Source organism: Poecilia reticulata, linkage group LG17 (genome assembly GCF_000633615.1).
Source record: "Poecilia reticulata strain Guanapo linkage group LG17, Guppy_female_1.0+MT, whole genome shotgun sequence".
Lineage (NCBI taxonomy): Eukaryota > Metazoa > Chordata > Actinopteri > Cyprinodontiformes > Poeciliidae > Poecilia > Poecilia reticulata.
In genome coordinates this window covers 21,389,875-21,414,369 of record NC_024347.1, presented here as the reverse complement: position 1 = coordinate 21,414,369, position 24,495 = coordinate 21,389,875, and the positions used below count along the sequence as shown (strand labels likewise).

The 24,495-nt window shown below is 38.9% G+C and overlaps 1 protein-coding gene across 2 annotated transcripts; it reads left to right on the top strand.

Annotated features, from left to right (window-relative positions):
• Positions 1-415: 415 nt before the first annotated feature.
• ube2v2 (ubiquitin-conjugating enzyme E2 variant 2) lies at positions 416-6,883 on the top strand. Of its 2 annotated transcripts, XM_008434249.2 has the most exons (4): positions 416-545; positions 3,972-4,120; positions 4,240-4,365; positions 6,022-6,883. In XM_008434249.2, the coding sequence occupies exons 1-4, from the start codon at positions 518-520 to the stop codon at positions 6,166-6,168; spliced, it is 450 nt and encodes a 149-aa protein (XP_008432471.1). In that variant the 5' UTR covers positions 416-517; the 3' UTR covers positions 6,169-6,883. The 2 variants fall into 2 exon arrangements, with proteins under 2 accessions (XP_008432471.1, XP_008432470.1); XM_008434248.2 differs by lacking the exon at positions 416-545 and having other exon boundaries at positions 3,836-4,120.
• Positions 6,884-24,495: the final 17,612 nt, after the last annotated feature.

Below are 24,495 nucleotides of genomic sequence, written 5' to 3'. Positions count from 1 at the left end.
AATTGAAAATCCCAATAAAATGCGTTCAAGTTCGAGGCTGTAGTGATACAAACTGTAACAAAAGTTCTTCAGGGGGTATGAATACTTTTGCAAAGCAGTATATGCAGGGCAGAGCAGCTTGCAGTGCGCTGGTCCGCCGGTGTGCTGCTGCTGCTGTGTCTTCCTCGGTGTTACCCGCTCGGATGTTCACACCTCTGTGTGCTTCTGGACTCGGCTGAAGAAGATGGCGGCCTCCTCAGGTTTGTGTGCTCTCTTAACATCCACAGCAACACAAAGCGCATCAGAAGCTCCCACATCGCTGTTATTTCGTCCACCAAACAATGATATTACCTAACGCGAGGCGGTTCTGTAGTTGCTCTTATTTGTAACGTTCCTCTTTAATATATCATTCCGACAGAGCGCTCACCACCACGGGACGTATATATGTCGTGGAGCTAACCTAGCTAAAGGAAGGCCAGGGAATAGCCTGTCCCGTGAGTTAGCTAAAAGAGCTCGTTGTATCAAAAAACCCTTACAGATGCCGAGCATTTACAAAGACAAGAAAGGTATTTGGCTATTTTTAATGCATTCATGAGTTTAGAATGGATTGAGTTTCCAATATGGACGGTAAGCAGCCGCATATTCTGGCAGTATAGCTATTATTAAGCTACCAGAATATTCGAGCACGGCGCTGAATGCCCAGTCCAATATATATTGCTAGCTGCTGACTTCACCCGACTAACTTGCACAAAAAAACAGAAATAAAGTCAAAATGTGTGAACTGTAATGAAATTAACTAATAGGAAAACGTAAAAACGTTTGTTTGTTCTCTGCGACATATAACGTGTATGGAAATGTTTATGATGAGATATGTGGTTGAATTTTATTCGCTTGCCCGTTGCTAGCGCTTTTTAAATTAACATTGTTAATTTAATTGGGTGTTAATGAAACGCTTCAACGGTCTCTCGTTAAATACCATTGCTTTAGCTGGGCGGGGTCGCGTTAACAGACGCTTTTCGGTCGCTGAAATGTTGTAGCTAATGTGAACGGCATGCTGCCTTCCAGCAAATAGTCGAAACCCACATCTGCTTTAGCGCTCAACAGGAAGCGTGGTCGCAAATAAATTAAGCATTAAAATAGGTTTCTGTGCCGATCCTTACCCAATTTTTAAAAGGAAATGAAAGTTTCGTATCCCAAAGTCTACAACACATATCTTAAACTTGGTTTCATAATGCAAAGTGTAAAATCTAGGAAGTAATTTCTTAATCGAAACTGTTTCAGGAAAAGTTAGCGCGACCTGTCGAGTGAGTTCAACCTCGCCTTTTTCTTGGGTGCATCTTTTTTGTTTATTCAGAGGAACGCGATGGACTGCAGTTCTCAAATGCAGTTAAATAATGCACCCAAACAGCAGGGCTTTTCTTTATGTAAATGCACAGAACATCCGATGTGAAATCGGTGTTATACAATGGAGAAATAAACACTGTATGTCAGAACAGAGCGTTTCATATAATATACCAAGATGAAATGAGTTTGTTGAAAGACTCGAGATTTTAGGAGCTAACCTACTGGAGAAATTGATGTTCCCAACCATGTAGAAAGCACTGAAAAGTTGATACTTACTTAGGATGTGTTGTGGATCTTAATCATGTAAACCTAAGCCCTTCTTTTTCACAATTACCTTAGCTGTGGTGTGGCAACTTAAAGTTAAGAACTAAGGAACTGGTGATTATCTGTACAAACTCACTCTGATTAGTATATCCATCTTAAAATAAATGGATTCCATGCTAGGTTTTGAAGAAGACATTTTTGAACTAGAAGGTCCTTCAAAACTGCATGACCTTTATTGGGCTTTGTTTCAATGTGTTTTTTTTTTGCCTGTGATGTATCAAATAAGATCATGGTATTTGGACATCTAAAAAATCATAAAGTAAAGAGAAATGGTTTTGTAGAAACAAAAATGACATGTTCATAGTTTAGTTGCATTTAATGACCAGTAAAATAAATGTTTAGATTTTCTTTTACCCCCCAATATTTATCCTGCTGATCAGAACAGGACTAGGAACAAGTGGCAGATTTCATTAGCAGACTGATTTAGTGCCAATTTAATCTAAATGTAATTACCTTTTAAAGCTGTTTAATATTACAAGTTTATTCAATGTAAAAAAAAATTTTTTTTTCCTGTTTTAAATTAAAGTAAGCAGGTAGTTTATTAAAATTGATTTTTTTTTTTTCAAAAACTATTTTCGAATACTTCACTTTGACGGGTAAAAAGGACATAAATTGGGGCATTAACAAGGAAAAAATCTCAGTCATGTCTGTAGACAGCTAAAAATGTACAGGTATTATTTCTAAAGTCAGATAATTAATGCTGATGTGATTTTCTAGTTGTTCTATATTTTAAAAAAATGACAGTCAACAATTTTCTGCAAAAATGTATATATTCAGAAAATGGTAGGGAGCGGAGGGTATCTCAGGCTACTGCTGAGCTGAGACAAAGCTCGAGTTTTTAGAGGAAACCTGTCAAAGTCTGAATGTGACGAATGATTGAAGGAGAAGAAAATGATCATTTGGAGTTGGTGGGGGAGATTTTTAATTTTTGCACGTTCRGTCTTCTGCTCCTATCATAAATAACAAGCTCTTTTCACTTCCTTTTTGTATGACTCTAGTTTCAGGATCTTCCTTTGAATAAGCAAGTGCTTTTTCTTCCACGCCCACCACACCTCCAGTCTTAAGTTGTGAGCAGCTCGTCATTCACTGTCAGGCCGAAGAGTCGATGCCAACATATCATCTGTCTTCCAAGAACCTCCCACACCCCATAGCCGAACGCTTGATTGAAGAGTTTTGCACTGTGTTAAAATGAAGTCCGCTGTTGCAACACCCCTCAGAAGATGACTGACCCTGACTCATTTGTTAAAAATCGCCACTATACTTTTATGTGCTGTAGATCTTGTGACCCTTTCCAAAGAGTTTTCAGAAAAGCAGGATTCTGTGAAGGCTCATTGTTGAGCAGCATCAGATATCTATAGTGACGTGGTATCAAATTTGATGCAACTCCCCAGTTGGGAGAGCAATTGTGCTGTAAGCTGTGCTTGAGTTGAAGACTATCAAGTCATTTCTTGTATCTGTCGATCCTGTTGTTACATGTTTAAAGCTCAGTAGATACAAGAGCCTTTAATTAGGTGAACATTTTGAAGCAACAAAGCAATGGAAAAGCTTACTTGAAAGGAAATGAGTCAAAAATTTAAATAAGAAAACTCTTTTGCTAGGGTAGCTACTGATTAGGCTTTCAGTTTATTGGTTCAACTCTGTTGGTCTAATTCACAGGTGCCAAACTGCAGTCCTCAAGGGCCACTGCCCTGCAACTTTTAGATGTGCCTCTGCTGCACCACACCTGAATAGAATAATTAGGTCTGACTTGTTGGGCGTTTACTTGTGTTTTTTCATTCAGGGTGGTTTGTGTTTGTATTGGAGTACATAGCCCTGCCTAAAGAAGGCCTTTTCTGTCTTTGAGTCTGAGTGTGCTTGGGTTTTGACTCTTCTGATAGATTAATAAACACCTTCATGAATGTCAGGGCTATAAGTTACCTCCCCCCCCCACCCCCCAGAGCATTGCACTCAGATAAAATGATCAATAAGACCCATCATCTCTCAGTGACTGGTAGGAATCCAAAGAATATCATCCACGGTCATTTTATCCTCCATCTTAGAAAATTGATTTTTTTTCTTTTTTCACGAAAGTGCCACAACTTATCAATTTTAACAGCTTGTTCTGAAAGGAGTACGGTACATTAGGTGCTTGGGTGGCAGCCACAACAGCAGATTAATTCATGCGATGTCGTGCTATTGATTGTATAATTTATAATGTTGGGTAATGATCCAGCTGCATGGCACAGGGTTCACAAAGAAATGTGAGATCATTTTTGTTGATTTGTTCTCTTATCATATAAACGGACCTGATAAAAGTGATTATATGGCTCTCTGTTTACCTTTAGGAGTTAAAGTCCCACGCAATTTTCGCTTGTTGGAAGAGCTTGAAGAGGGCCAGAAGGGTGAAGGTGATGGCACAGTCAGCTGGGGCCTTGAGGATGATGAAGACATGACTCTCACAAGGTGGACAGGCATGATCATTGGACCAGCCAGAGTAAGCAGAGCTGCTTCACTAGTTTATAATGGTGTGGGGTGGGGGGAGACAGTCTGTTAAAGAGTATATATGCATGCATGTACTAGAACTGATATTTTTTTGTCCTTTTGGTTTTTCAGACCAACTATGAGAACAGAATATACAGCCTGAAAGTGGAATGTGGACCTAGATACCCAGAGACAGCGCCGACTGTTAGATTTGTAACAAAAATTAGCATGAATGGGATAAATAATTCCAATGGGACGGTGAGTTTCATCACAAATCTGACAAAGTGAAGTGTTGGTGTAAGGATCATTGGTTGCTTTGCATGAACATGGCCTATGAGATTCTTGCAGTACAATTACCTTGGATAGAAAAACAATATAATGGCTTTTACACTGAAATTTAACATTTWAAAATTAACACTTTAACTTTTTTGTTGTCAAGCAGTTGCCAATCCATTCTGCTCCAGTATTTCAAACAGAATTAGTCTCTGATATTAATTAAATGCACTCCTTGATATGTGTCAAATATTAACAGCCACCTTTGCTTTAACACCAGAAACCGTTTGAGTCCAGAGTGGCGTTTTAAACCCTGGTCCTGAAGGCACACTGCCCTGCATGCTTAAGGTGTTTCCATGCTTTTTAGCACAAGTGACTTCAGTTCATGGCTGATTAGCAGATTTTAGCTGAAGTGCATCTGAATTATGCACGTTGAAGCAGGTAAACAACTTCAAACATGCAGGGCAGTGTGGCTTGAGGTCCACGGTTGAGAAACACTGTAGAGGTTAAACCTAAAATGCATCATGTGACCATTTTTCCTCTTTTTTTTTGAACAAGCACCATCAGTGCTCACTCATTTCTGTTACAGAAACAAATTTGACTTGATGTGCCAATAAGTTTTGTCAGAGCAGTTATCAGGTCCAGCAGCAGAAACTGTCATATTCTTGTTGAATAAATAAATAAATGCCATTTTAACTTATTTTGATAATGTATTGCAGATTTACTGTAATATGGTAAAACTGTTTAAAATTCATAAATGTTGGAGCTGCAGTTTTTTTTATGATGAACAATAATTGCCAGATGAACATAATTGGCATTTCATTTGAGATCTGCCAGTGAAATCTTAAGTCAGAAGATAATTCACATTTCTCAGGTAATTTTCAAGTTGAACTCATAAATCCTTTGTATYCAAGGGTGGCCCAGAAAAGTCTGTTTTCAAGGACTGAGTGGCTTGGCGCTTACATAAGGAACTTAATGTAGAACAAGTCAATGATGAATGCCGCTGTCTAGGGCTTGATTTTAAAGTTATTTTTCACTAGATCATAAGACAAAGAAGGCAAAGAAGAAAGCACAACTAACAGCAATGGCCTTTCGTGGAGCCTTGACCCCAACKTCTGTAAATAAGTCTGGCTGTGTAGTCAGATTATGTTAAAGGTGGATAAAATGCAACATGACCATTCTTACTGCAGATGCCTTGAAAACTGCTGGGCCAAATCTCACAGGCATAATAAATTGATATTGGCTAACTAGTCAGGCTGTGTGCTAGCCTGCAGTCAGCTGCCTAAAAGTTATCCTTCWCATAATTTGTCTGCTTTCATATTTATAAATGCTGCTTTTGTTTACACAAAATTACAGTATTTTTTATTATTTTTTGGCTGTATTTCAAGAAGAAATATTTCCTGTTTGGGTCACTGAACTGACTTGTTGCRCCATAATACATACCATTGTATTAAACGCTGGTCATTCCTCTACTTTTGTGGTATTAAAAAGGACATGCAACTGTAGAAAATGTTTGACAAACAATTTTGAATCCCTAATTTGTCATGTTCAGTCCATAACTAGTTTTATACTGAGGTCTTAGAAAAAAATAATTTATTTATTTTATTTTGTCATCCCCCTTTTCCCTTCTTTGTCTCCTAGGTGGATTCACGTAGCATACCAATATTAGCAAAATGGCAGAATTCTTATAGCATTAAAATTGTTCTTCAAGAGTTAAGGCGTCTAATGATGTCCAAAGAAAATATGAAGCTTCCACAACCACCAGAAGGACAAACCTACAGCACTTAATCGTAATGGATTGTTTCGACCCTCTGTCTTAAACCTTACTCTCTTAGAAATATTGTGTAAAGTCATCAAGAGGCTCACTTCGCACATCAACAGTATCATCTTCAAGATCAAGATTGGACTTTCTTATTACATAGCTCATTTTAAAAGAGAAATGTCCCAGCAGTTAAGCACTGAATAGATAGTTATGACTACAAGACCACAGTTATCTGCTTTTTATTAGTTTGACAATGAATTTTATGTTTGACCTGTTCCAGCTTGAGTAGGCTTGAAGAGGGAAGCATGATGCCACACAGGTTGTACCAGATTTCCAATAATTTTCTGTTCAAATGATGAATCACTGAAGTCGAAGCAAAATGGGTGTCCGAAGGCATGTTCTGTAACTAATACCTAGTCAAAGAGAAGCCAAGTATTTGACTTGTTAGACAAATTTTTAGCAGGTTCATGGAAATATCCACATTGATGAACCTGTGACTGTAGTCTAAAAGTAGTGTCACAAGGTGATTTTCTTTTTTTTTTTTTATAAATATATAAATATATATCTGTATTTGACACACAACCAATGTTTCTGTTCTGCAGCTCTTTGACATGTAACAGACGTTGAAGCCTGTTCTGTTCTGAAACCCTTGCATTTAACTTCTAGTGAAAATGGCAGGTGTATGAACTTGTGATTTTCTGAAATTAAAATCACTGTCTGCAAAAAAGAGAGAAAAAGATGCATTGGTTTTGAATTTTTATTTGACTGATTCTTCTTGCAGTTTCAAATTCCTCCACTAGACGGTCTTCAAGGACTGCAATTCATTTTCTTGAGCGGTTTAGGAGACAACAGGTTAACATTCCTTATACTGCAGATACTTGATAAGGACTGCAAATATTTGCTCCAAACTGTAAACATATACACTTTTTTAATATGTCTTTCTACCAAAATACAAAAAGCTAATTTTCTGATTGTTAAATTAGAAACTTCAGGACATCATTAGGTAAAATGGTTTATTGCAAAATATAACTGCATTACTATCATGTTTTTAAATGTATCTAATACTGGACTTATAGAATCAACAGTGAAAAGCATAGTAAAAATCCCACTTGTGTGGCTTGCAAACATGTTGACACAAATATAAAACCTTTTATGCAAAAATATTGATAATTATAAAGTATGCAATAATTGCTCTTGGTGTTCAGTTGTCAATTCCTGTTGGAAAATGTCAGTGTCTCCATAAAGCAGTGGTCTCAAACTCCGGTCATCAAGGGCTGGTGTTCTGCTTCAGCACACCTGGGTCCAATATTAGCTCATTATCAGAGCTCTGTAGCGCTTGACTGCGTGCTTGTGAGGAAGTTTCACCATTTAATTCAAGTGTGTAGGTCAGACAAGGGACACATCTAACAGTTACAGAACTTTTTCCCTGTCTAAAGCACAGAGGTTGCCATAAAGGTTGTGARCAAAGGAAAGCATAAAGAGTTCTAAAATGTCCCAGTTGACAGTTGATCGCTACTTTCATCTGAAAAYAGGACTTTGGACCACTGAGCAACAGTCCAATTGTAAAAAACAAACCAAAAAACCCCTCAGTAGCCCAGGTAAGACACTCATGATTCTGATTTAGGAGTGACTCCGCCCACAGTCGATGCCTTGTGAAACTCCCTTTTATTTCACAATCCTCACAAGGCTACAGCTGTTGCTGTTGCTTGTCAACCAGCCTTCGTCAGCCACACTTTTCCTTCTAYTCAGCTTCCCATTGACATGTTGGGTATGACTTACCCTTCACGTAGAAGGTGCTAGTGATTGTTGAACTGTCAAGTCAACAGTCTTCCTCATGAAGGTGTAGGTGATGACATTTTTAAATTTAAAACCTTYTTTTATTGGTCTTGTGTAGCTTTCTAATGTGCTAAGAAACTAAAGTTGGGGTTTTAGTAGCTGGGATCCACTAGTGTCAAAAGTAACAAATAATTGCCTGAAATTTTATCATTGATTTTAAAGACACTAGACCCGTTACACGTTTTGCATCAAATTACTAAAATTAAATTGTTGAGTAGTTTGAGAGTCAGCTGAACTTCTTGCTGAATTTACTAAATTCATGTCAGTCAGATGGCATCTTCAGGCCAGACATTTCAGATGCATTTGGCATCTGAAACGTAACTTGATTTGTAAGCAGGTCCCAATCTTGATAAATCTGTCTCAAACGCAGCACAACTGAGGGTGACTTCTGAAAATGATGAGCTTTCTGATTTGAATCATGCGACCTCCCTCCTGTGTCTCCCTTATTGAAACGGCTTGTCTCGGGGCCAGAGCCAACGCCAGCCTGACGCACTGTGTTGTGATGATTCAAAAATGCCCTCTGAATAAGAGTGCTATCTGACACCATGTCTGCATATGTTATCTCAAGAAAGCTGACTTGCATCTCCTCCTCCCTCTCTCTCTCACACAGATATATACATTTATCTATATATATGTATACAAATGTGTATATTGTAAAATKTATAGTGAAATTCACTTGCATTTAAATGAATTATAGATTTTCTCTCAGACAAGTGGGAGAGCATGAATTATAAATTATAGTGTTTGCATATCAAACGTATTTTTTAGTAACTATTTCTGTGTTCTCGAGCCATTTGCATAGAGTAACCTTTGATGTGTATTTTGTTGTGCTGTAGATCTTTAGAGTCTGTCCACTAGAGGGCGCTCCAGCCCCACACTTGTCATTGACCTGGTCCTTGGAAGTGACTGGTTTGGAGGACATGCCTCGTCAGACACAGCGACAATGTTGAAATGCTTGCAGGCGTGCTGTCACTTTGCTTAAAAAAGCAAAACAAACAAAAAAAAAAACCTGTTGCGTTGCTCAATTGGCTTCAGGGAAAGTTGACTGCTGTGTAGACGTTCATGACCAGCGTCTTCATACGACTTTATGCGGCGATTGAGTGTCTTCACATCAGTAGATCTCTATTTTCCCATTTCAATTTGTGTGTGGGCATCAGGGTGTGAGATGAGTCAGGATTTGCTGCGGAGGATGACCTTGCTCCTCCTCAGTCTGTGCAAGAGATGATTTGACTTTTGCGATGTGACAGTATATGGGCACAGCTATTCTTTTTCTCCTGCATCCTCCTGCATTTCATTGGTARTCATGAATACAAAACCATAAACAGTTTGCATTTAACAGCTCAGATAGATAGATAGATAGATAGCAATGCAAGCAAACTCCTTTATTCAGCACATGTTCTTGTTCTACAATGAGTACGCTCATCATRGTGACATTTTTAGATTTTTATTGAAATAGAAGTTTRGAATCCTCACTTGGCTACTTAACCTGCAGCCCCATCAGACTAATATCAATTTTAAACTGAGCCACCTGTGCAAAAGCACCAGTTCATGTCACTCTAATTTACACCTATTTTATGTCAGTATCCGTATAAGACACCATCCTGGGAAAATAAAGACTTGTATGCCTCTCAGGGTGAAGGGGCTAAAGGGAGAGAGCGCTGAGCAGTGATCTAAGACGRGAAGGAATTTGTTGGGGGGGAACGTGCAGCTTGCCTGYCGGCAGACTGCTGGAACCAGGTCTCTGCTCCCAGAGTGCTCACCTTTTGCCCCGTGAGGCCATAAGGTCACGTCTTGTCTCTGTTGATACTGTAAAAAGCTTTGTCTTCTTTATGACCACTGAGGGGTGACTGTGTCCGTCTTCCTGAGAAACCCYATTTGTTTTCATTCTTCAAGTCCTTGTCATGGGCTTACCCTTTACGGCTGACAGAGAAGAGGCCTCATATGTTCTTCTGGCGCACAATTTGCAGTCACACAAACTGCGTAGAAATATTGTAAAGACCTCTGAAAACGGTGAGAATTAGAATGGTAAATGAGTCTGGGTAGCCTTGTATCACCAACCAAACAATGCTGCTCAAAATGCTTCAATTTCTCTTAACAATAATATTATTTAAACATACTCCAAGCAATTATTGAAACCAAAGTTGAACAGGTTCATTTGAATTGGTGCAAAACAGTTTATTGTCACTAAGGATGTCTTAAAAGAGACAATTCAGGACTTTTGAAGAGAGGCTTTGTGAAATCATTTGGAGTGTTTATTTTATTTGAAGTGGATAACTCTGTTGGTGACTTCWTTTAATATAGATCCCAATTAGTTGRAATTRTCAAGACCAAAGCAGACTTTAAAACAACTCCAACCTGAAGCATAGTGTTTTATCCAGATGCTTTTTGAGAAACCATCATMAAAATGATATTGGGTGGTTATTTCCAAAGGAGCCGATGATTATTTAAATGGAAAATGTTTCAATTTAAGTRAAGTCTAGTTACCGGACATTTACACTGCTCCAGTTGTTACTCGGACTGGGAAYGTTTTACATGTTTAATATGAGTTCCTCTTGGAAAATCTTTAGCTTTTTTTTGTAAATAATAAAATGACTAAATATAGTTTTATTCATGATCGAAAGTATTCAGACATATTACTTTATATAATTAAATATTTTGAWACGGTGATGATGTTATGAGTGACRTCAACGTAAATGCATTATGAAAAAACACATGAACATAACAAATGACCAAATCTCAAATTATAGTGGCAACCACTATTTATATGCTATATGAATATGGAGTGGAAGTAAATAAGTTTGTCTTYTTCCAACTTGTTTTTGAGCTAAATGCATTCTTGATTGTGTCTAAATACAGTATTAACATGAAACAGATGGTATTCGTATTTCCGTCTCTCAATGTTTACCTATTAAGGGATATAATGTGCATCCCCTCCCTTTATATGGCTTGAAATAAAGCACTAAGGCACTAACCACCCCATGTACTTGTGACAATAGTTTTAAGGCTTGTTTAATAAGCATAAGCTGACGTGACATTGTTGCGATTGGACTCGTTTTCAGATAAGAAGTCCACTTTTGCCCCTCTTGGACTGGTGTCAGCTTCAGCCTCTGATTCCAACTAATCTGGATTTATCCTAAATGAAAGTTACACGATAGTTAAAAACAGCAAGTAGGATATCAACMGCATGCAACCTATAACAGAAACATAATTTCTGTAATTGGGATCTGCTCATTCAGTAGTTAATTGGATAATAACAGGTACATTTTACCATTTAGGTAAGAAATGGATATTCTCTCTCAACAGGAGTTTCGACAGGACAGCCTTATGTTTGTAAATATATTTCTGACTCGATACATGCAAATAAATTCTACTATAAAGTCCTGTGTTSCTGCTGATAAAATGTTTAATGTATATTTTGAAAAAAAAGGGCTAGGCTAACACTTTCTCTGTTTTGATACCACTTGTTAAGTTGGGTCCTAACATTTTATAAAGCATTTCAGGCTTATTAATATACAAGTCTTACAATTTGTACTTTGTGTTCAACTTATGAGAATCTAAATAATGAAATTTGAGTTGTGCCTTGGGCATCTCTATCCCATATAGGTAGTCGCCTGAGGGCAACTCAGAGATTAAATAATACAAGCAGCAGCTAATACAGTCCCCTATTGAGAACATCTTTGAAAACATTGAAAACTGTTGAGCTTGTTGAGCAAAACCCAGATTAGATCAATTAAATAAATTCCAACACCTTATAAGAGCCTTTAAAACTAAGCCACCGTCGCTAACAGCTTCGTAAATAAATGGATCCGCTCTTTCCCTGAGAAAACATGCAGTTTGGGGGCCCCATGTCTGCCATGGTGCCCTTTGTGGCTATTGACAAGCACTCCACAGAACCATTCACCTTTAGATGCAATGCTGCCACAACAGTTTTAGGTCACTTCCACACTCCCCTGCAGTCGGGAGAGCAAATGAGATTTGCACAGGAGTAGCGTGAAGCTTCAGCAAAGCTTTTATTTTTCATCTAGTGCCAGGCCATGATGTATGAATGTACGCTCTCCCTGGAACATGAATTTCGAAGCACGACTTCGTCTCGGGTCAGACTGACACAGAACAGGGCTTGTTACAAAATGTTGCTAAAAAGCAGGAAGAAGAAGAAGAAGGAAAAAAAAACAAACAAAAAAAAAAAAAACGGCCAAATCGTCTGTGTACTTACTGCATTCCAGGTTATTTATACAGAGAGGAAAAACTGTGTAGACTTCATGTCTCTGCTTGGTGAGAACTATTAAATTACTGCTGGATGTTTTTAATTACTTCACATAAATGTTGGAATACAACACTTCTCCAGTGTTTGAGAGAGGAGGGGGGGGTCCATAATGTCTCACATGTTTAGGGAAGCACTGGCTTGCACTTAATCATGGTGGTCCCTGTGTGATTCTGATGTTGGAAATGTGGCTTTGTGAGAGAAAAGTGAGCATTCCTTCTGCTGGCGCGCGAGAGAGGAAATGGGTAATAAAACCAGGGGGAAAAAAAAAAAAAAAAAAAATCCTCGGCGGCGTGCTGGAGCCAGTGATTCTGGGATCCACTTAATTGCTCTTAAATGAAAAAGATTTTTGGCTTCCCATTGGCTGCGTTTAAAGAAAAAAAGTCAAGTCAAATCCCACATGTCTACCAGCCAAGCGGTGACTTCTCATCCAGCAGTATGAGCACTAATCCCTCTCTTTTGCTGGTGCCATCGGTAATATTATTATTAATATTGAGAAAGCTGCTGCTCGCAGTCGGCAAACGCCAGAGGAGGCAGAAATTCGTCTCTTTTTGCTCAATTACCGAGGCCAGAGAAGTCACTGGGGAAAGGGAATATCAATGCAAGTCTGCTGAATATTTTATCTCTGCACCTTTTAAGCCTCGATCCAAACAAATATTATGACAAATAACTGCGTTTGCTGAGAAATTATTAACAACACATTTTTATTTTTTTAAATGTTTGTGGGCAGTTTTTGTCACGTAATAGAAGGTGAAGTTATTCTCTTTATAGACTAGGAGCAGATAGGCATCAGCTATAGGTGGACATATTCATGTTAGCAGCAAAATTCACTTTAAGTATTGCAAATAAAGTACTCATTAGACGGCAGAGGGACCTCTAATTGCGCCATTACTCATGCATTACTGTGTATGTAGCAGTCTGTTGAGGCTGAATGCAGAGAAGCATTACTGAATTCTTTTTATTCTTTGTTGAAAAGCCGCGATGGAATCACACAGTGATTTATATTGGCTTAAAAAAAAAAACCTTATTCTTTTTGCTTTTTTATATTTGATCTTCTACAACCAATTCATGTGAAATTGGTTGAAAGTGAACAYTTTTAACCACCTTAGGATATGTTTCTACCAGCTCCATGCACATAGAGACTGAAATTTGCGTTTGTTTGCCTTTGCCAAATACCTCAAYCTGACATCAGTCATTTTTAAGTCTTATCACAGAATCTCAGCTGGGTTTGGGTTTGGATTGTGACCGGGGCCGTACACGGATGAGCTTTGAGCCAAAACTGTTCTGTTGTGTCTCTGGATGTGTTTGTCTCACTAAATCTCTCCATCTACTCTAACCAGCACCCCCATAACATGATGCTGCCGTCGCCATATCACGGTGTGTTCAGAGTTAGCATTAGTCTTTATGATGCTGCCCATTCACAAATATTCTGTAATAAACATCATTAGATTACTGATTGGGTCAATTGATTGCACTTCATTTTATTTAGTAGCGTCATGAAGAGGCAGACTCCATATCCATATTTCCTCGTGTTTAATGCAACATCTCGTCTGGCCTTTTCCATGATTTCCGTCACCGGCCCTTCTTGCTTCCCAGTGTGACGCCCGAGTGTGAGGGCGCCACTCAGGGAGCCATTAAGGCCTCGAAGTGCCAYGCAAAGCTGTCATGTCGTGTCAACTGCTCCTTTTGTACTCATTAATTGTCGAGCGGAGTGTGTCACATCCTGTCAGGCCGACTGCTGGTGTCCCTCTGGTCACCCCTCAATGCCCCTGTGCCTGCCGGCGCTATTGTGGCAGCGTCGGCCGCAGACGAGAGGAGATGTGGCCCTGCAGGATGTGGRACAATACTGGGAAGGAAGAGGAGGGAATCCCGGAGCTGTGTGCAGAAGCCCGGTCAGCCGAGTGTCTCTCAGAGCACTCCCCCTGTGACATTCTCCCAACAACCCCCCACCCCCTCCTCATATTCCCTGGTGGCTAGACTCGATCATTCTCAACAGATTTTTGTTTCCGCTTTTTCTTATTCCTCATTTAGAAGGAAATTCATTTTTACTGGCTTCMCTTGATTTAATCCACCTGTTTAGTGCTTCTATGGAATTTTCCTTTAAACATTTGGTGCAAAATTGAAATTGAAAAACAAGGCATAAAGAGATAAATAGTATGTATGGTCAATAAAATTAAGGTATGTAGCTACAACAAAATTTTTTTAGTGAGTAGATGTCTGTTTATTGCAAATTTTGTAGTTTGATAAATAAATAAATAAAAAATTTAAGCTTAACTTTTTGGGCATGACAGTTATACACTTTACACAGAGTGGCATTGGAGCTATTTGTGTGACAATTTTATGTGTCCCCTTGATCTAAATTCAACAGTGTTTAATTTTTGCCTTTCCTGCAGCATCATTTGATGCAGACAGACACAGATGATATTTTTGGCAGAAATGTAAAATGTTGCTTGGTACTACACAAAGTTATTTGACTTTCATTATCCACGTTTAGTCTGAATTTGTTGTTGCACATTAAACATGTAAAAATAACTTTAAAAAACCCCCATTATTATTGTATTGTTAATTGGGGAGAATAAAAATCAGCGGTTTGTGAGTATTTCAAAATTTGGCAAATTTGGCTGAAGAGGCCAAACGTTTGGACACAACTGCCTTACCTTCTTTGGCTCCCTTGGGAAAGATGTGTAGTAAGTCTGAAAATCAAGTCAATGCAGAAGCATAATCTTACTCTGGAAAACATAATGGACTTGTCCACCGGCAAGCTTTGAAATTTTGTTTTGCTTGCCCTACCATTGTCTTCACAATGAAGAATGGCGTYGTCTTGCATGATGGGTAGAAAAATTAAGTYCCTCTGGATCCTTGTCACACTTTCTTGTATTTTAAACTTTCAAATGTAGATATGAGCAGGTTAGGGTTCCCCAGGAAAACATTATTCAAACCATCTACACATACTATTAAACTCTTTAAGAGGAATACAAAGATGCATTGAAAAAAGTGCCTTAAGTWAATTTTCTGGTAATTAGAGGTGGCACTAGTGATTAAAAAAAGGGACTTTGTTTCCTTACTGAATAAATAAACTGAATAAAAGTGGGAGCTTAAAATGTTTAGTGTGAGAATATGCTGATACAGTAAAACATACATTTCTTGTAAGGCTTTTTTTTTTTTACACAACTTTAGTGTGGCTGCTGCCAAATGTGGAAGGTTGTTTATGTTTCATTACCTTTTAATGTTCACACACGCTTTAGGCTGGCGGATGTTGGATCATTATAATAAAGGGTAGTAAATATTCATAATTAATTATGCAAATYGCAAATCAATGATGCACAGCTGTTCTCAACGTACTGACTTCATTTTTACATTCCACCAATCATCCATGTTCAGAGTTATGCTATTGTCTTCCTGTCTCCATGCAGCAGTTTGCGTTAGGAGGAAACATGGGCAGATGCCCAGGGCAATACTTGGGGGTGACATAGGAATTTCAGAAGCATCATTTCTAAAATGGTGCTATTTTTTCCTGCTATTTGCAGAAAAAATATTTTTTGGATTCTTTGCTGATGAAGGTGTCAGGCAGAAATGTGAATAAAGTGGTTGTGGACTGGCGGGGGTTTTGGGTTTAGGGATGCAGGAGGTACCACCCAGTTGCATTCATGTAGAAACTGGTCTAAAATGCTGCAAATTTATATTCACCGACTGTCACCATAGTTTGGATTTGGCTTGTTGCATCAGTTTTTTCTAACCAACACCGTGGTTGGAACATTGAATGGCTTTATGTGGAACAATATGTTCCATATAATGCTCTGAATAATCAGCTGGAGATAACAAAATATAAAGAAACGTATTGTCTGAAACGTATCGACTGAATAGCTAAATGTTTTGTTGATTAAAAACAGGTTGAAAAATGATCAAGAGTTTATTGATTCACACCCAGTCTGACCAAAACCATTGTGACATGATGAAGGGAGCACCCTGCCTCATCATCAATCACTCAACTGCAATTTATCATGTCAGAAAGTTGTCAGCTCACCTGTGTTCATATTTTATCAAAGTTTATTTATACCAGTCATTTCTTTATTCCTTTTTATTCAAGATAAATGATAAATGTCGACATGTACCAGTCAAAATTAACGGATCGGGAAATTTACCTCCATGTTTACARTTTGTAATTATGCAAAACAGAYYTACGAAATATGGRTGTACATTTCTCAGTACATTAACTCTGGTAGRGGTTGACAACAAGACATTTCAATCATTTTCACATTTCGAAAATGGTCAGAAAAATGTGAGGACAGCTTGGTCCGCTTGTTTTCCCACGGTTCTTACTTGCAGAAAGGTTTGACAATTAAGTATTTTCTGTTCAGGTTTGTCCATTCCGTCTGGAAATAGGAATGAGATGATGCATCTGCGTATAGCGAACGGGAGGCAGAACATAGTGAAGAAAAAACTTCAGTGTGGAAATCATGCTTTACTCTTTTGAATATATGAGGAGTTACAGATCTGTTTCTTTCTTGCGTTATCTGGTTCTTTCTTCTTAACCTTTCTTCAAAACAGTTAAGGAGTGGTCCAATAAAGTCACTTGCACTGGATTGCATCTTTTAGTCATTTTATCAGTAGGTTCTGTAGTAAACCTCCCCAAGAAGTAAGACACCACGGCTGCTGATATTTGTTTCCATTCTGCACTCCTCCAGAATATTTCTGTAGTAACTCAAAACACAAACTGCTGGTTAAAAGAAAAAATATATCTCTAGTACATCATCATGTAGAGGTACTGTCATATTTTGATTTTCAGTGATTCACACACTGAATTTTTATATTTTTCTTACTGAACAAAATGTATAATTTTGAACACAGGGTCAAATTTATATACACACATACTTAATGCAGTGCTGTGAAAAGGCGCAGGTCTTTTCATGYTCGTGTTTTAAATTCAGTTGTTTTATAGCTTACTATTTTTTTTTCACACTAGGTCTTGTTGGTATGTACGGAGCCCCTAAGGGGACATGGAGAAAAAAAAAAAAAGGAAAGAAATTCCGACTTATTATCTCGAGATCCCGAGAAACTAAGTCGAGATCTCGAGATCCCGACTTATTATCTCGAGATCCCGACTTATTATCTCGAAAGTCGGGATCTCGAGATAATAAGTCGGGATTTCTTTCCTTTTTTTTTTTCTCCATGTCCCCTTAGGGGCTCCGTAGGTATGGCCTTTTCCTCAATTCATTTAATCACAATTTAAAAAACTTTGTTTTATACTTACTCAGATTATCTGAGTGTGTGATTAWACAAAAACCAGAATAAATTTGTAAGGAGGAAAATACTTTTTCATGCTTGTGTATGTAAGGGCAATTTAACCAATATTCGGATAAATATTCATTAGCCAGTTGCACTTTGAGAAAACTGTCGTAGCCACCTACAGGCTTCTGGTAAGATTCTAGCTGCATRTGCTSTGCTGTTCTTGGYAGAAGTGGTGAAGTCCATTTAAATTTCTGTGAACACTTCAATTCTTTTATCTAAGCTTTTCCTCAAAATGAATACACAACACTGTACAGTCGGTAAGCACGTCCCGCGCAGCAGCTCTAAAAATTCTCAGCATGTCTTGAGTGTAAATGTTGTGGACACACCTGACTTCTTGTGAAGATTAGGGCAGCTCGCTACCTGGTAAGAGCAGCGATTGCACCTTGGAGTAAACACAGCAGAAAATTCTCCACGGCATTTGGGCCACACTTTAGCTGAAGAATGCGTGAAGGACTTTTCATCCTTTCGCAGAGATAACAGCAAGCCAGCCCCAAGGACTCAACATCATGGTACTCTTCACAACAGCTGCTTGGAGGGCTTTACTTTAAACTTTGCATTAAAAACCAGCAGTCACAATAAACTGCCGGTCCTTAATAAACTGGAATATCCYTGAGCAGTTAATTAAATTCAGTAATTCAGTTTTAAAGGTGAAGCTCATGTTAGATTMATTACACAGAGTCATGCTTTTGAGGCAGTTATTTCTGTTAATTTTGATGACAGTACAGCAGAGGAAAAGGAAAAATTCAGTTTCTAATAAATTATAATTTTACATAAGACGGATTTAATGGATTTGTATTACAGCAATCTTATGTTGTGGCCTACTGAGACAGCTGATATGATGTTTTTCTATGAGRCATTTAATGATATCATCTTCAAGGAGTGTAAGCCATTTGCAAAAGTAGCCGACTKTTCTCAAGAGTGCTGTATCCAAAAACATTATTAATGGAAAGTTGAATGGAAGAAAAAAGTGTGGTGCACAGAGCGTTCTCTGACCTCTAAGAGCTGCCCCACACAGACATGTTGCATTCCTTGTGTTTCTCATCAGAAACATGTAGATTGCTGGACTGCTGCTTAGTGGGCTAAAGTCCTCTTTTTAGAGGAATGTAGAGTCTCCATTTTATTTCGAAATCAAGGTCACCGAGGTGTGAATAGGTCCAGAAGGAAGTTTCCACAGCTAGTGATGCATTGGGGAGTCATGTCCTCTGCTGGTGTTGGTCCATTGGGTTTCATCAAGGTTAAAGTCAGTGCTAACATTAGCCAGTATCTCTATAAAGCTGATGAGCTTTATAGAGATACTGATTTCCTTTTCCAGCTAGACTTAACATCTGCTCACTCTGTCATAAGCACCAATACCTGCTTTAATGACCCAACAATGCAGATGAGCTCAAGCCCCCTATTAAAACAACCTCAGATTTGGTTATTCATGCAAAAGGAGCCCCAGSCAYGATGGATGGACATATAAAATAAAGGAACTTTTCCAGAATATTGTAGTTTATTGAGATGTGGGTGTTAATTTGCTGGCATTTTCATGGATTTTTCATTAGATTAGCCGTCATGTTTTGGAAAGTTGTTTTGTCTCTGATTCTAAATCAGAACAAAGACATCAAAACATGTCAAATATACATAAAAAGGGATCTATTTGTACAAGTGAAATTGCCTAAAGATACCAACAGTGACCGTCTCCATTTGGCTGTCTGAAAACAGGCTGTCAAAGTGCATGGACTCCGGACCAGTGCACAGAAATAAATGCCGAAGCTGTGATACACTACATGGCACGGATGGAGGTTTAATGAAGAAGAATCTGCGGTGTCGGGCTGCAGTCGCAATTTGCTCCTGCTGAGTGGCTAAAATGCAGTCACACATTCACAAAAAAAGAAGAAAAAAAAAAAGAAGATAAACCAGCCTTTTTAGGTTCTGCCTCTGGCCACTTGAAACTGTCTCTCAACCACAGAAGATGATGCACTGGGTAGCGCAGACAAGCTGGGGGAGCAGAAAAGATGTCCAAATATTTCCATGGCTCCTGCGGCCCTCTGCTTGCATAGTCCTGGCATGAGCTCATTGGTGTGTGGCTAGTTTGTGCTTCCTCAGCACTGTTCCTTCCCAGTCTGTGAGTATCAATGTCGACACTAACTAGGCACTGACAAAGTCTGCTGGGCTCTTTTTCCCACCAGCCCTTAGACTGCGGCTCCTCTTGGGATTCGGAGCAGATCATCTTATGAGGGCCAGATTTTGTTCTTGTGTTACTTCATGTTGAAATGTGCAGGGTCAAACTATCAGGTTTGACTTTCCCTGCAGCCACCAGTCTGGATGATGGCTACGTTTATCATTAAACTGAGAAAAGATTGCACTGTTTTAGATCTAGAATATCATTTTAAATGAGCTTTCTGTTTTAARATTGTTGCTTCTCTCCTTTCTCCTGAGTGGTTGTTTTCTTAAGCTTGGATCCAAACGGACAAAAAAAAGAAAAGAAAAAGTGGCTCAAAAAATTTGTTGAGAGGACCCTTCCTGGGGGGGATGAGCATTCTTTTCGGCTACAACTCAACAGTTTGGCTCTCTTGCGGTATTTAACCGATGAATAAATTGACATGAATCGTATGCACAATCGTGCAAACACTGGAAACAGATGAGCCAGAAATAACTCTCCCGGGCAAGATGTGGAAGAGATTAAGGCTGAACCAACGAAATAAGTGAGCGGAGGCGGAAGGTTTGGAAAACGAGATGGGTTAGAGGGGTGGCCAGAGGGAAGGGGGGGGTGATGGAGGCAAGACGAGGTGAGGAGATGGTTTTGGGGAGGGGTGTTCGGGTGGGGAGGTGAGTAAAGAAGGGTGATTTTATCTGGAGGAGAGGTGGGGGGAGGACGGGGTGGCCCTGTGAAAAGGAACTCATAAAAGTCACATTTGTTGGTGATGCATGAGGAAGTGAAGCCAGCTTTGGCACATGTGTCTGTGGTGCTAAATTAACTGTTAACACAAATAATCAAAGTGCAGGGCCCATTGAGCACTGGCGCCAGTGAAATGAGGGGGAGAGGCCGGCTCACTTTTCTCTGAGAAGTTGCGGCGGACTCGCGGCAAGCTAGCAGGTGGAGGTCTACCAGGGGGGCTTTCACAGGATGGAAGTGCTTACAAAACAGGCCTAAGCAGTCCACTGACAGAGGAAAGCACAGCCGCACTCCTGCTTTCCAGCTATTGTGTGGAAGCGTGCTTCTCTTTTTAGATGTCTCTTTGTGGAGCCTGACATCTCAGAGCACTGGAGGACTTGGCACCAGCTGCTGCCTCCAAGACTGGCTGATGGTAATTAAAATGCCACTATTGTGACCTTGAAGTTTTTTTTGTTTTTTTTTTCATTATATTCCCAGGCTTTCTGGTCTGAACAAAGGAGGTTCAAACAAGCAAATTCCACGTTAAGGAAGGAAATATTAATGCACYAGTGTATTCTTAAAGGGACAGTGAGAATTTTTCTCAGTGAAGTTATCATCTGTAGATCATTTCAATTAGTAAGAGGGAAAAAAAAAACAATGTACAGCCCAAGCGAATATATATTTTTGTTATCTTAAAGCTTTTAACCAGGCTTTTAATAAAATGTCTGATGGTATTTTGTTGTAAACTGTGATTTAATCAAAGGACACAGGTCGGCAGTGACATCACAAAAGGCATATGGCAGCTATTAAGCCATTCTTTTGAGTAAAATCTATTTGAATTTTATTTATTTTTATTTTTTGCATGTTTTTAATCAAATCCCTGTTACGGGGATGTTTTATCGTGCTCTTTGACTGCAGCCAAACATTTGAGCTGTTTGTGAGTACACTGCATCGATTTCAGGAAAATTTGGCAATAATAAAACACATTGAAGCAGTTTGTGAAGAGGAACAGGGCAGACCGAAATGACCGGATTTCATGATCAAAGATCATGTTGAACCAACTGGTCATAAAACCCACATGGCCTGACTGATGCTTTCCATTCAAATGATTTTTGAATACTAGTGATGTTTCCTGCAGAATTGCTGCATCATCCCCTCCTTCTGCCAAAATATAATGCAGGGTTAGCCCAACCCTGCATGCACCTGCACCACACTCTATGCCATGCACATCCTATTAGTTAACGCCAAAAGAAAGAATTAAGGAAGAAAAATRCCATTCTTCAAGAGTCAGGAAGTGGAAGGAGCAAGCTAAAGTATTGAGTCTGCATGCAGTGACACTACACTAGCAAACCACTTGATTATTTAAAGTGATTTAAATAATGATAAAAAAACAACAATTGGTGAACATGCACAAAAAACCATTAAAGAAAATGTTCAAACAAGAAAATAAACATTCTTACCAGTTATAGWTAGATGATTGATGCTTTTGCCTTTTTTTGCTTCAGCTTCTCTATCCTATAAAAACATTAAAGCTAAGTCATTAGCTTGACTCTTCATGCTGAACTTCTGTTTTTTTACCCCAAACTAACCTCATTCAGATTTAGTTATTGCAAATAAGCTACTGACAACTGATAACTACTACACATCACCCCATGAGTAAAAAACCACTATTTAAACACCCTGATATGAAAAAAATACCCATGTCAATAAAAAAAATACATGTATGATTTTGACTTTTAAATATATCAAGCTGTATTGTATCAGAGTGTTTGCTGGAACATGTGGTTTTTCTGGTCCTGTGAAACTATTTTGTGCACTTTGCCTAAGAGAAACAGATTGACATGTTACTCTCTTTAAAGTGAGAGCTTTGCAATTGATCACAGCTTATAGCTGATCACCACTGAGGCAAAAAGCAACAAAGAGGGATTTAAAGTGCTATTTTCTGCAAAGCATTATGCAATAATCTCGACATGAATAACACTGAACTGCGTTAAAGAGTAAATAAATCAACTGATATTTCTGCTTACAAAGCAAAGTTGTTGAATCACACATGGTGTCTTTGATGTCTTTATGCAAGATTAAACAAATAGGCCACATTTGAATTTATGATCAAAAGAGCACTCTTTGTCTTTACGAGACCATTTCAGCCCAAGTTCTCTCCCAGCCAAAAAGGAGTCGTGAGAGGAAAATAAATACAACAATTTGGAAAAAGTAATACCCTGCAGCTTTGTGACATCAGCACAAAAGAAGCATGGCCCCTGATGCTCTCCACTTCCCATGCAGCCCACAACTGGGCTGTAGACTGAGGTTGCCTGGCGCCACAGTCATCATGTGTGTCAGTCATCTGCAAAACTCACTGTTTTCCTTAGAGGAAGAGCTAAGCTCCTCCTTTAGCCCTAACGATTTATTTTAGACTCCAACGTCCAGAGACCCCCTTTCTTGAAATCCCAGTTTATCTTGGCCATGTTGTTTCAATATGAACCAATCAGCTTAGCCTCCAGTGGAATGTCCCCAGAGACTCACTTTGGTTTCCCAATAGGCCCATTCATTTTGAGGACACAAGTTTAACATCTGGTTTGTATTAACGCTCCCTTCAATAGTTCTCCTCTCGGTCTYAGTCACACAGCGGGGACACGGGGGCAATCGTTCCCTCTCACAGCAACATTTAGAGAAATTATTGGCTACAACTGATAACGAGATAAAACACTGCAAATAGTTAAGTGTCTATGCCAAACAAGAGTGACACTAACCAAATGTGCCAGATGTTTTYATGCACAGAAACATCTGTAAAGTTATCTGGGGAGGTTGTTTGGAAAACAACAGACAAGATGAAGAAGAAAAAAAAAGAAAGAAATATTTAGTGGGTTGTTTGATGAACTGTGTGTTCCATCATYCATCATAAGCTAACTTCAACAAGTTCTATCAACAAAGCTCTGCCACTGGAGCCAGTTAATAAGAGCAGCAGTCAGGACAAGGGTGACAACATAGTTGTAATCTGAAAGAAAGCTTTCAGAATTAGTTTTGGTTCTCTACATCTTGATTTCCACTCGCAGACATTTCCACCGATCCCGATTTTCAGCCTTCTTTGAGGTCTGGCCAGTCGATTTAGATTAAGCCCAATTACATTTTTTTTCAAAGCTCTATTCCACATAAAACTGGAGCCTCTGCTGTAGAGGTTTTGGTTAAGAAGCCGACAGAAAATGAATTAATTTTAAGATCATCCCCATTTATGCCCCAAACCATATGTCTCTAATCTATATCTAATGGTTTTTTTTATTTATTAAACTCAAAAAAGGAGATCCATTCCTTAGACAATAAAGTAGCTGCTAAATATCTGTAAAAAAAAATCTTTAGAAGTTGCTTAACCATTTTCATGCAATTGTGGACTGCTTGTGCATGAAGAATACYGTAGCATAACATAAAAACACACCATATCTATGTTTTAGCTCCATAGATGTGGTTTGACATAAACMGTTTAATTGTAGTTCTGGGTGTATCTTTAGGGTTTTTGTCCTGCTGAAAGGTAAATCTCCCCTCAACTCTGAAATCTCTGCTACTCTTTAACTGGTTTTATWGTGTTTAGCTCCGTTAATCTTCCCACCAACTTTGCCAWCTTCCCTGTCCCTGCTGAGGAATAGCATTATCACAGCATGAAGCTGCCACCACCACCCTTCAACACTCTGTTTTCAAGTTAATATGTGCCGAGTCAATTTTCAGCCACACATAATGTTTTGCAAGTCAGCGAAAACTTCAGTTTTTGCACAGACAACCTTTTTCTACACATTTGCTGTGCCTCACCCCCCCCCCCGGTACCTGCTTTAAATTAGACTTTTTGGTTGTAGTTTTGCCTTTCTTCCGGAAAGACATAATTTGTGGGTGCAAGATTCATAGCTTTCTTGTCAGCAGAGCTGTGGGTCTGTGCAGCTCCTCCAAAGTTACCTTGGGCATCTCAGCTTCTTCTCTAATAGATATCTTACCTTCCTAGCCTTTCGGTTTAGGAGGACAATCATGTATTGGTAGATATGCAGTTGTGGCATACTCTTCGCATACTAAATTGCACGTAAACAGACTTTAATTATTTAATTAGTTATTTCAAAAGGTATTGCATTA

Excerpts from the sequence above, each read along its gene's own strand:
- ube2v2 (XM_008434248.2), top strand. The coding sequence starts at position 3,851 with ATGATCCAGCTGCATGGCACAGGGTTCACAAAGAAATGTGAGATCATT. Across the intron at positions 4,121-4,239 it reads TGATCATTGGACCAGCCAGA|ACCAACTATGAGAACAGAAT; the intron begins GTAAGCAGAGCT and ends TTGGTTTTTCAG. Across the intron at positions 4,366-6,021 it reads TAAATAATTCCAATGGGACG|GTGGATTCACGTAGCATACC; the intron begins GTGAGTTTCATC and ends TTTGTCTCCTAG.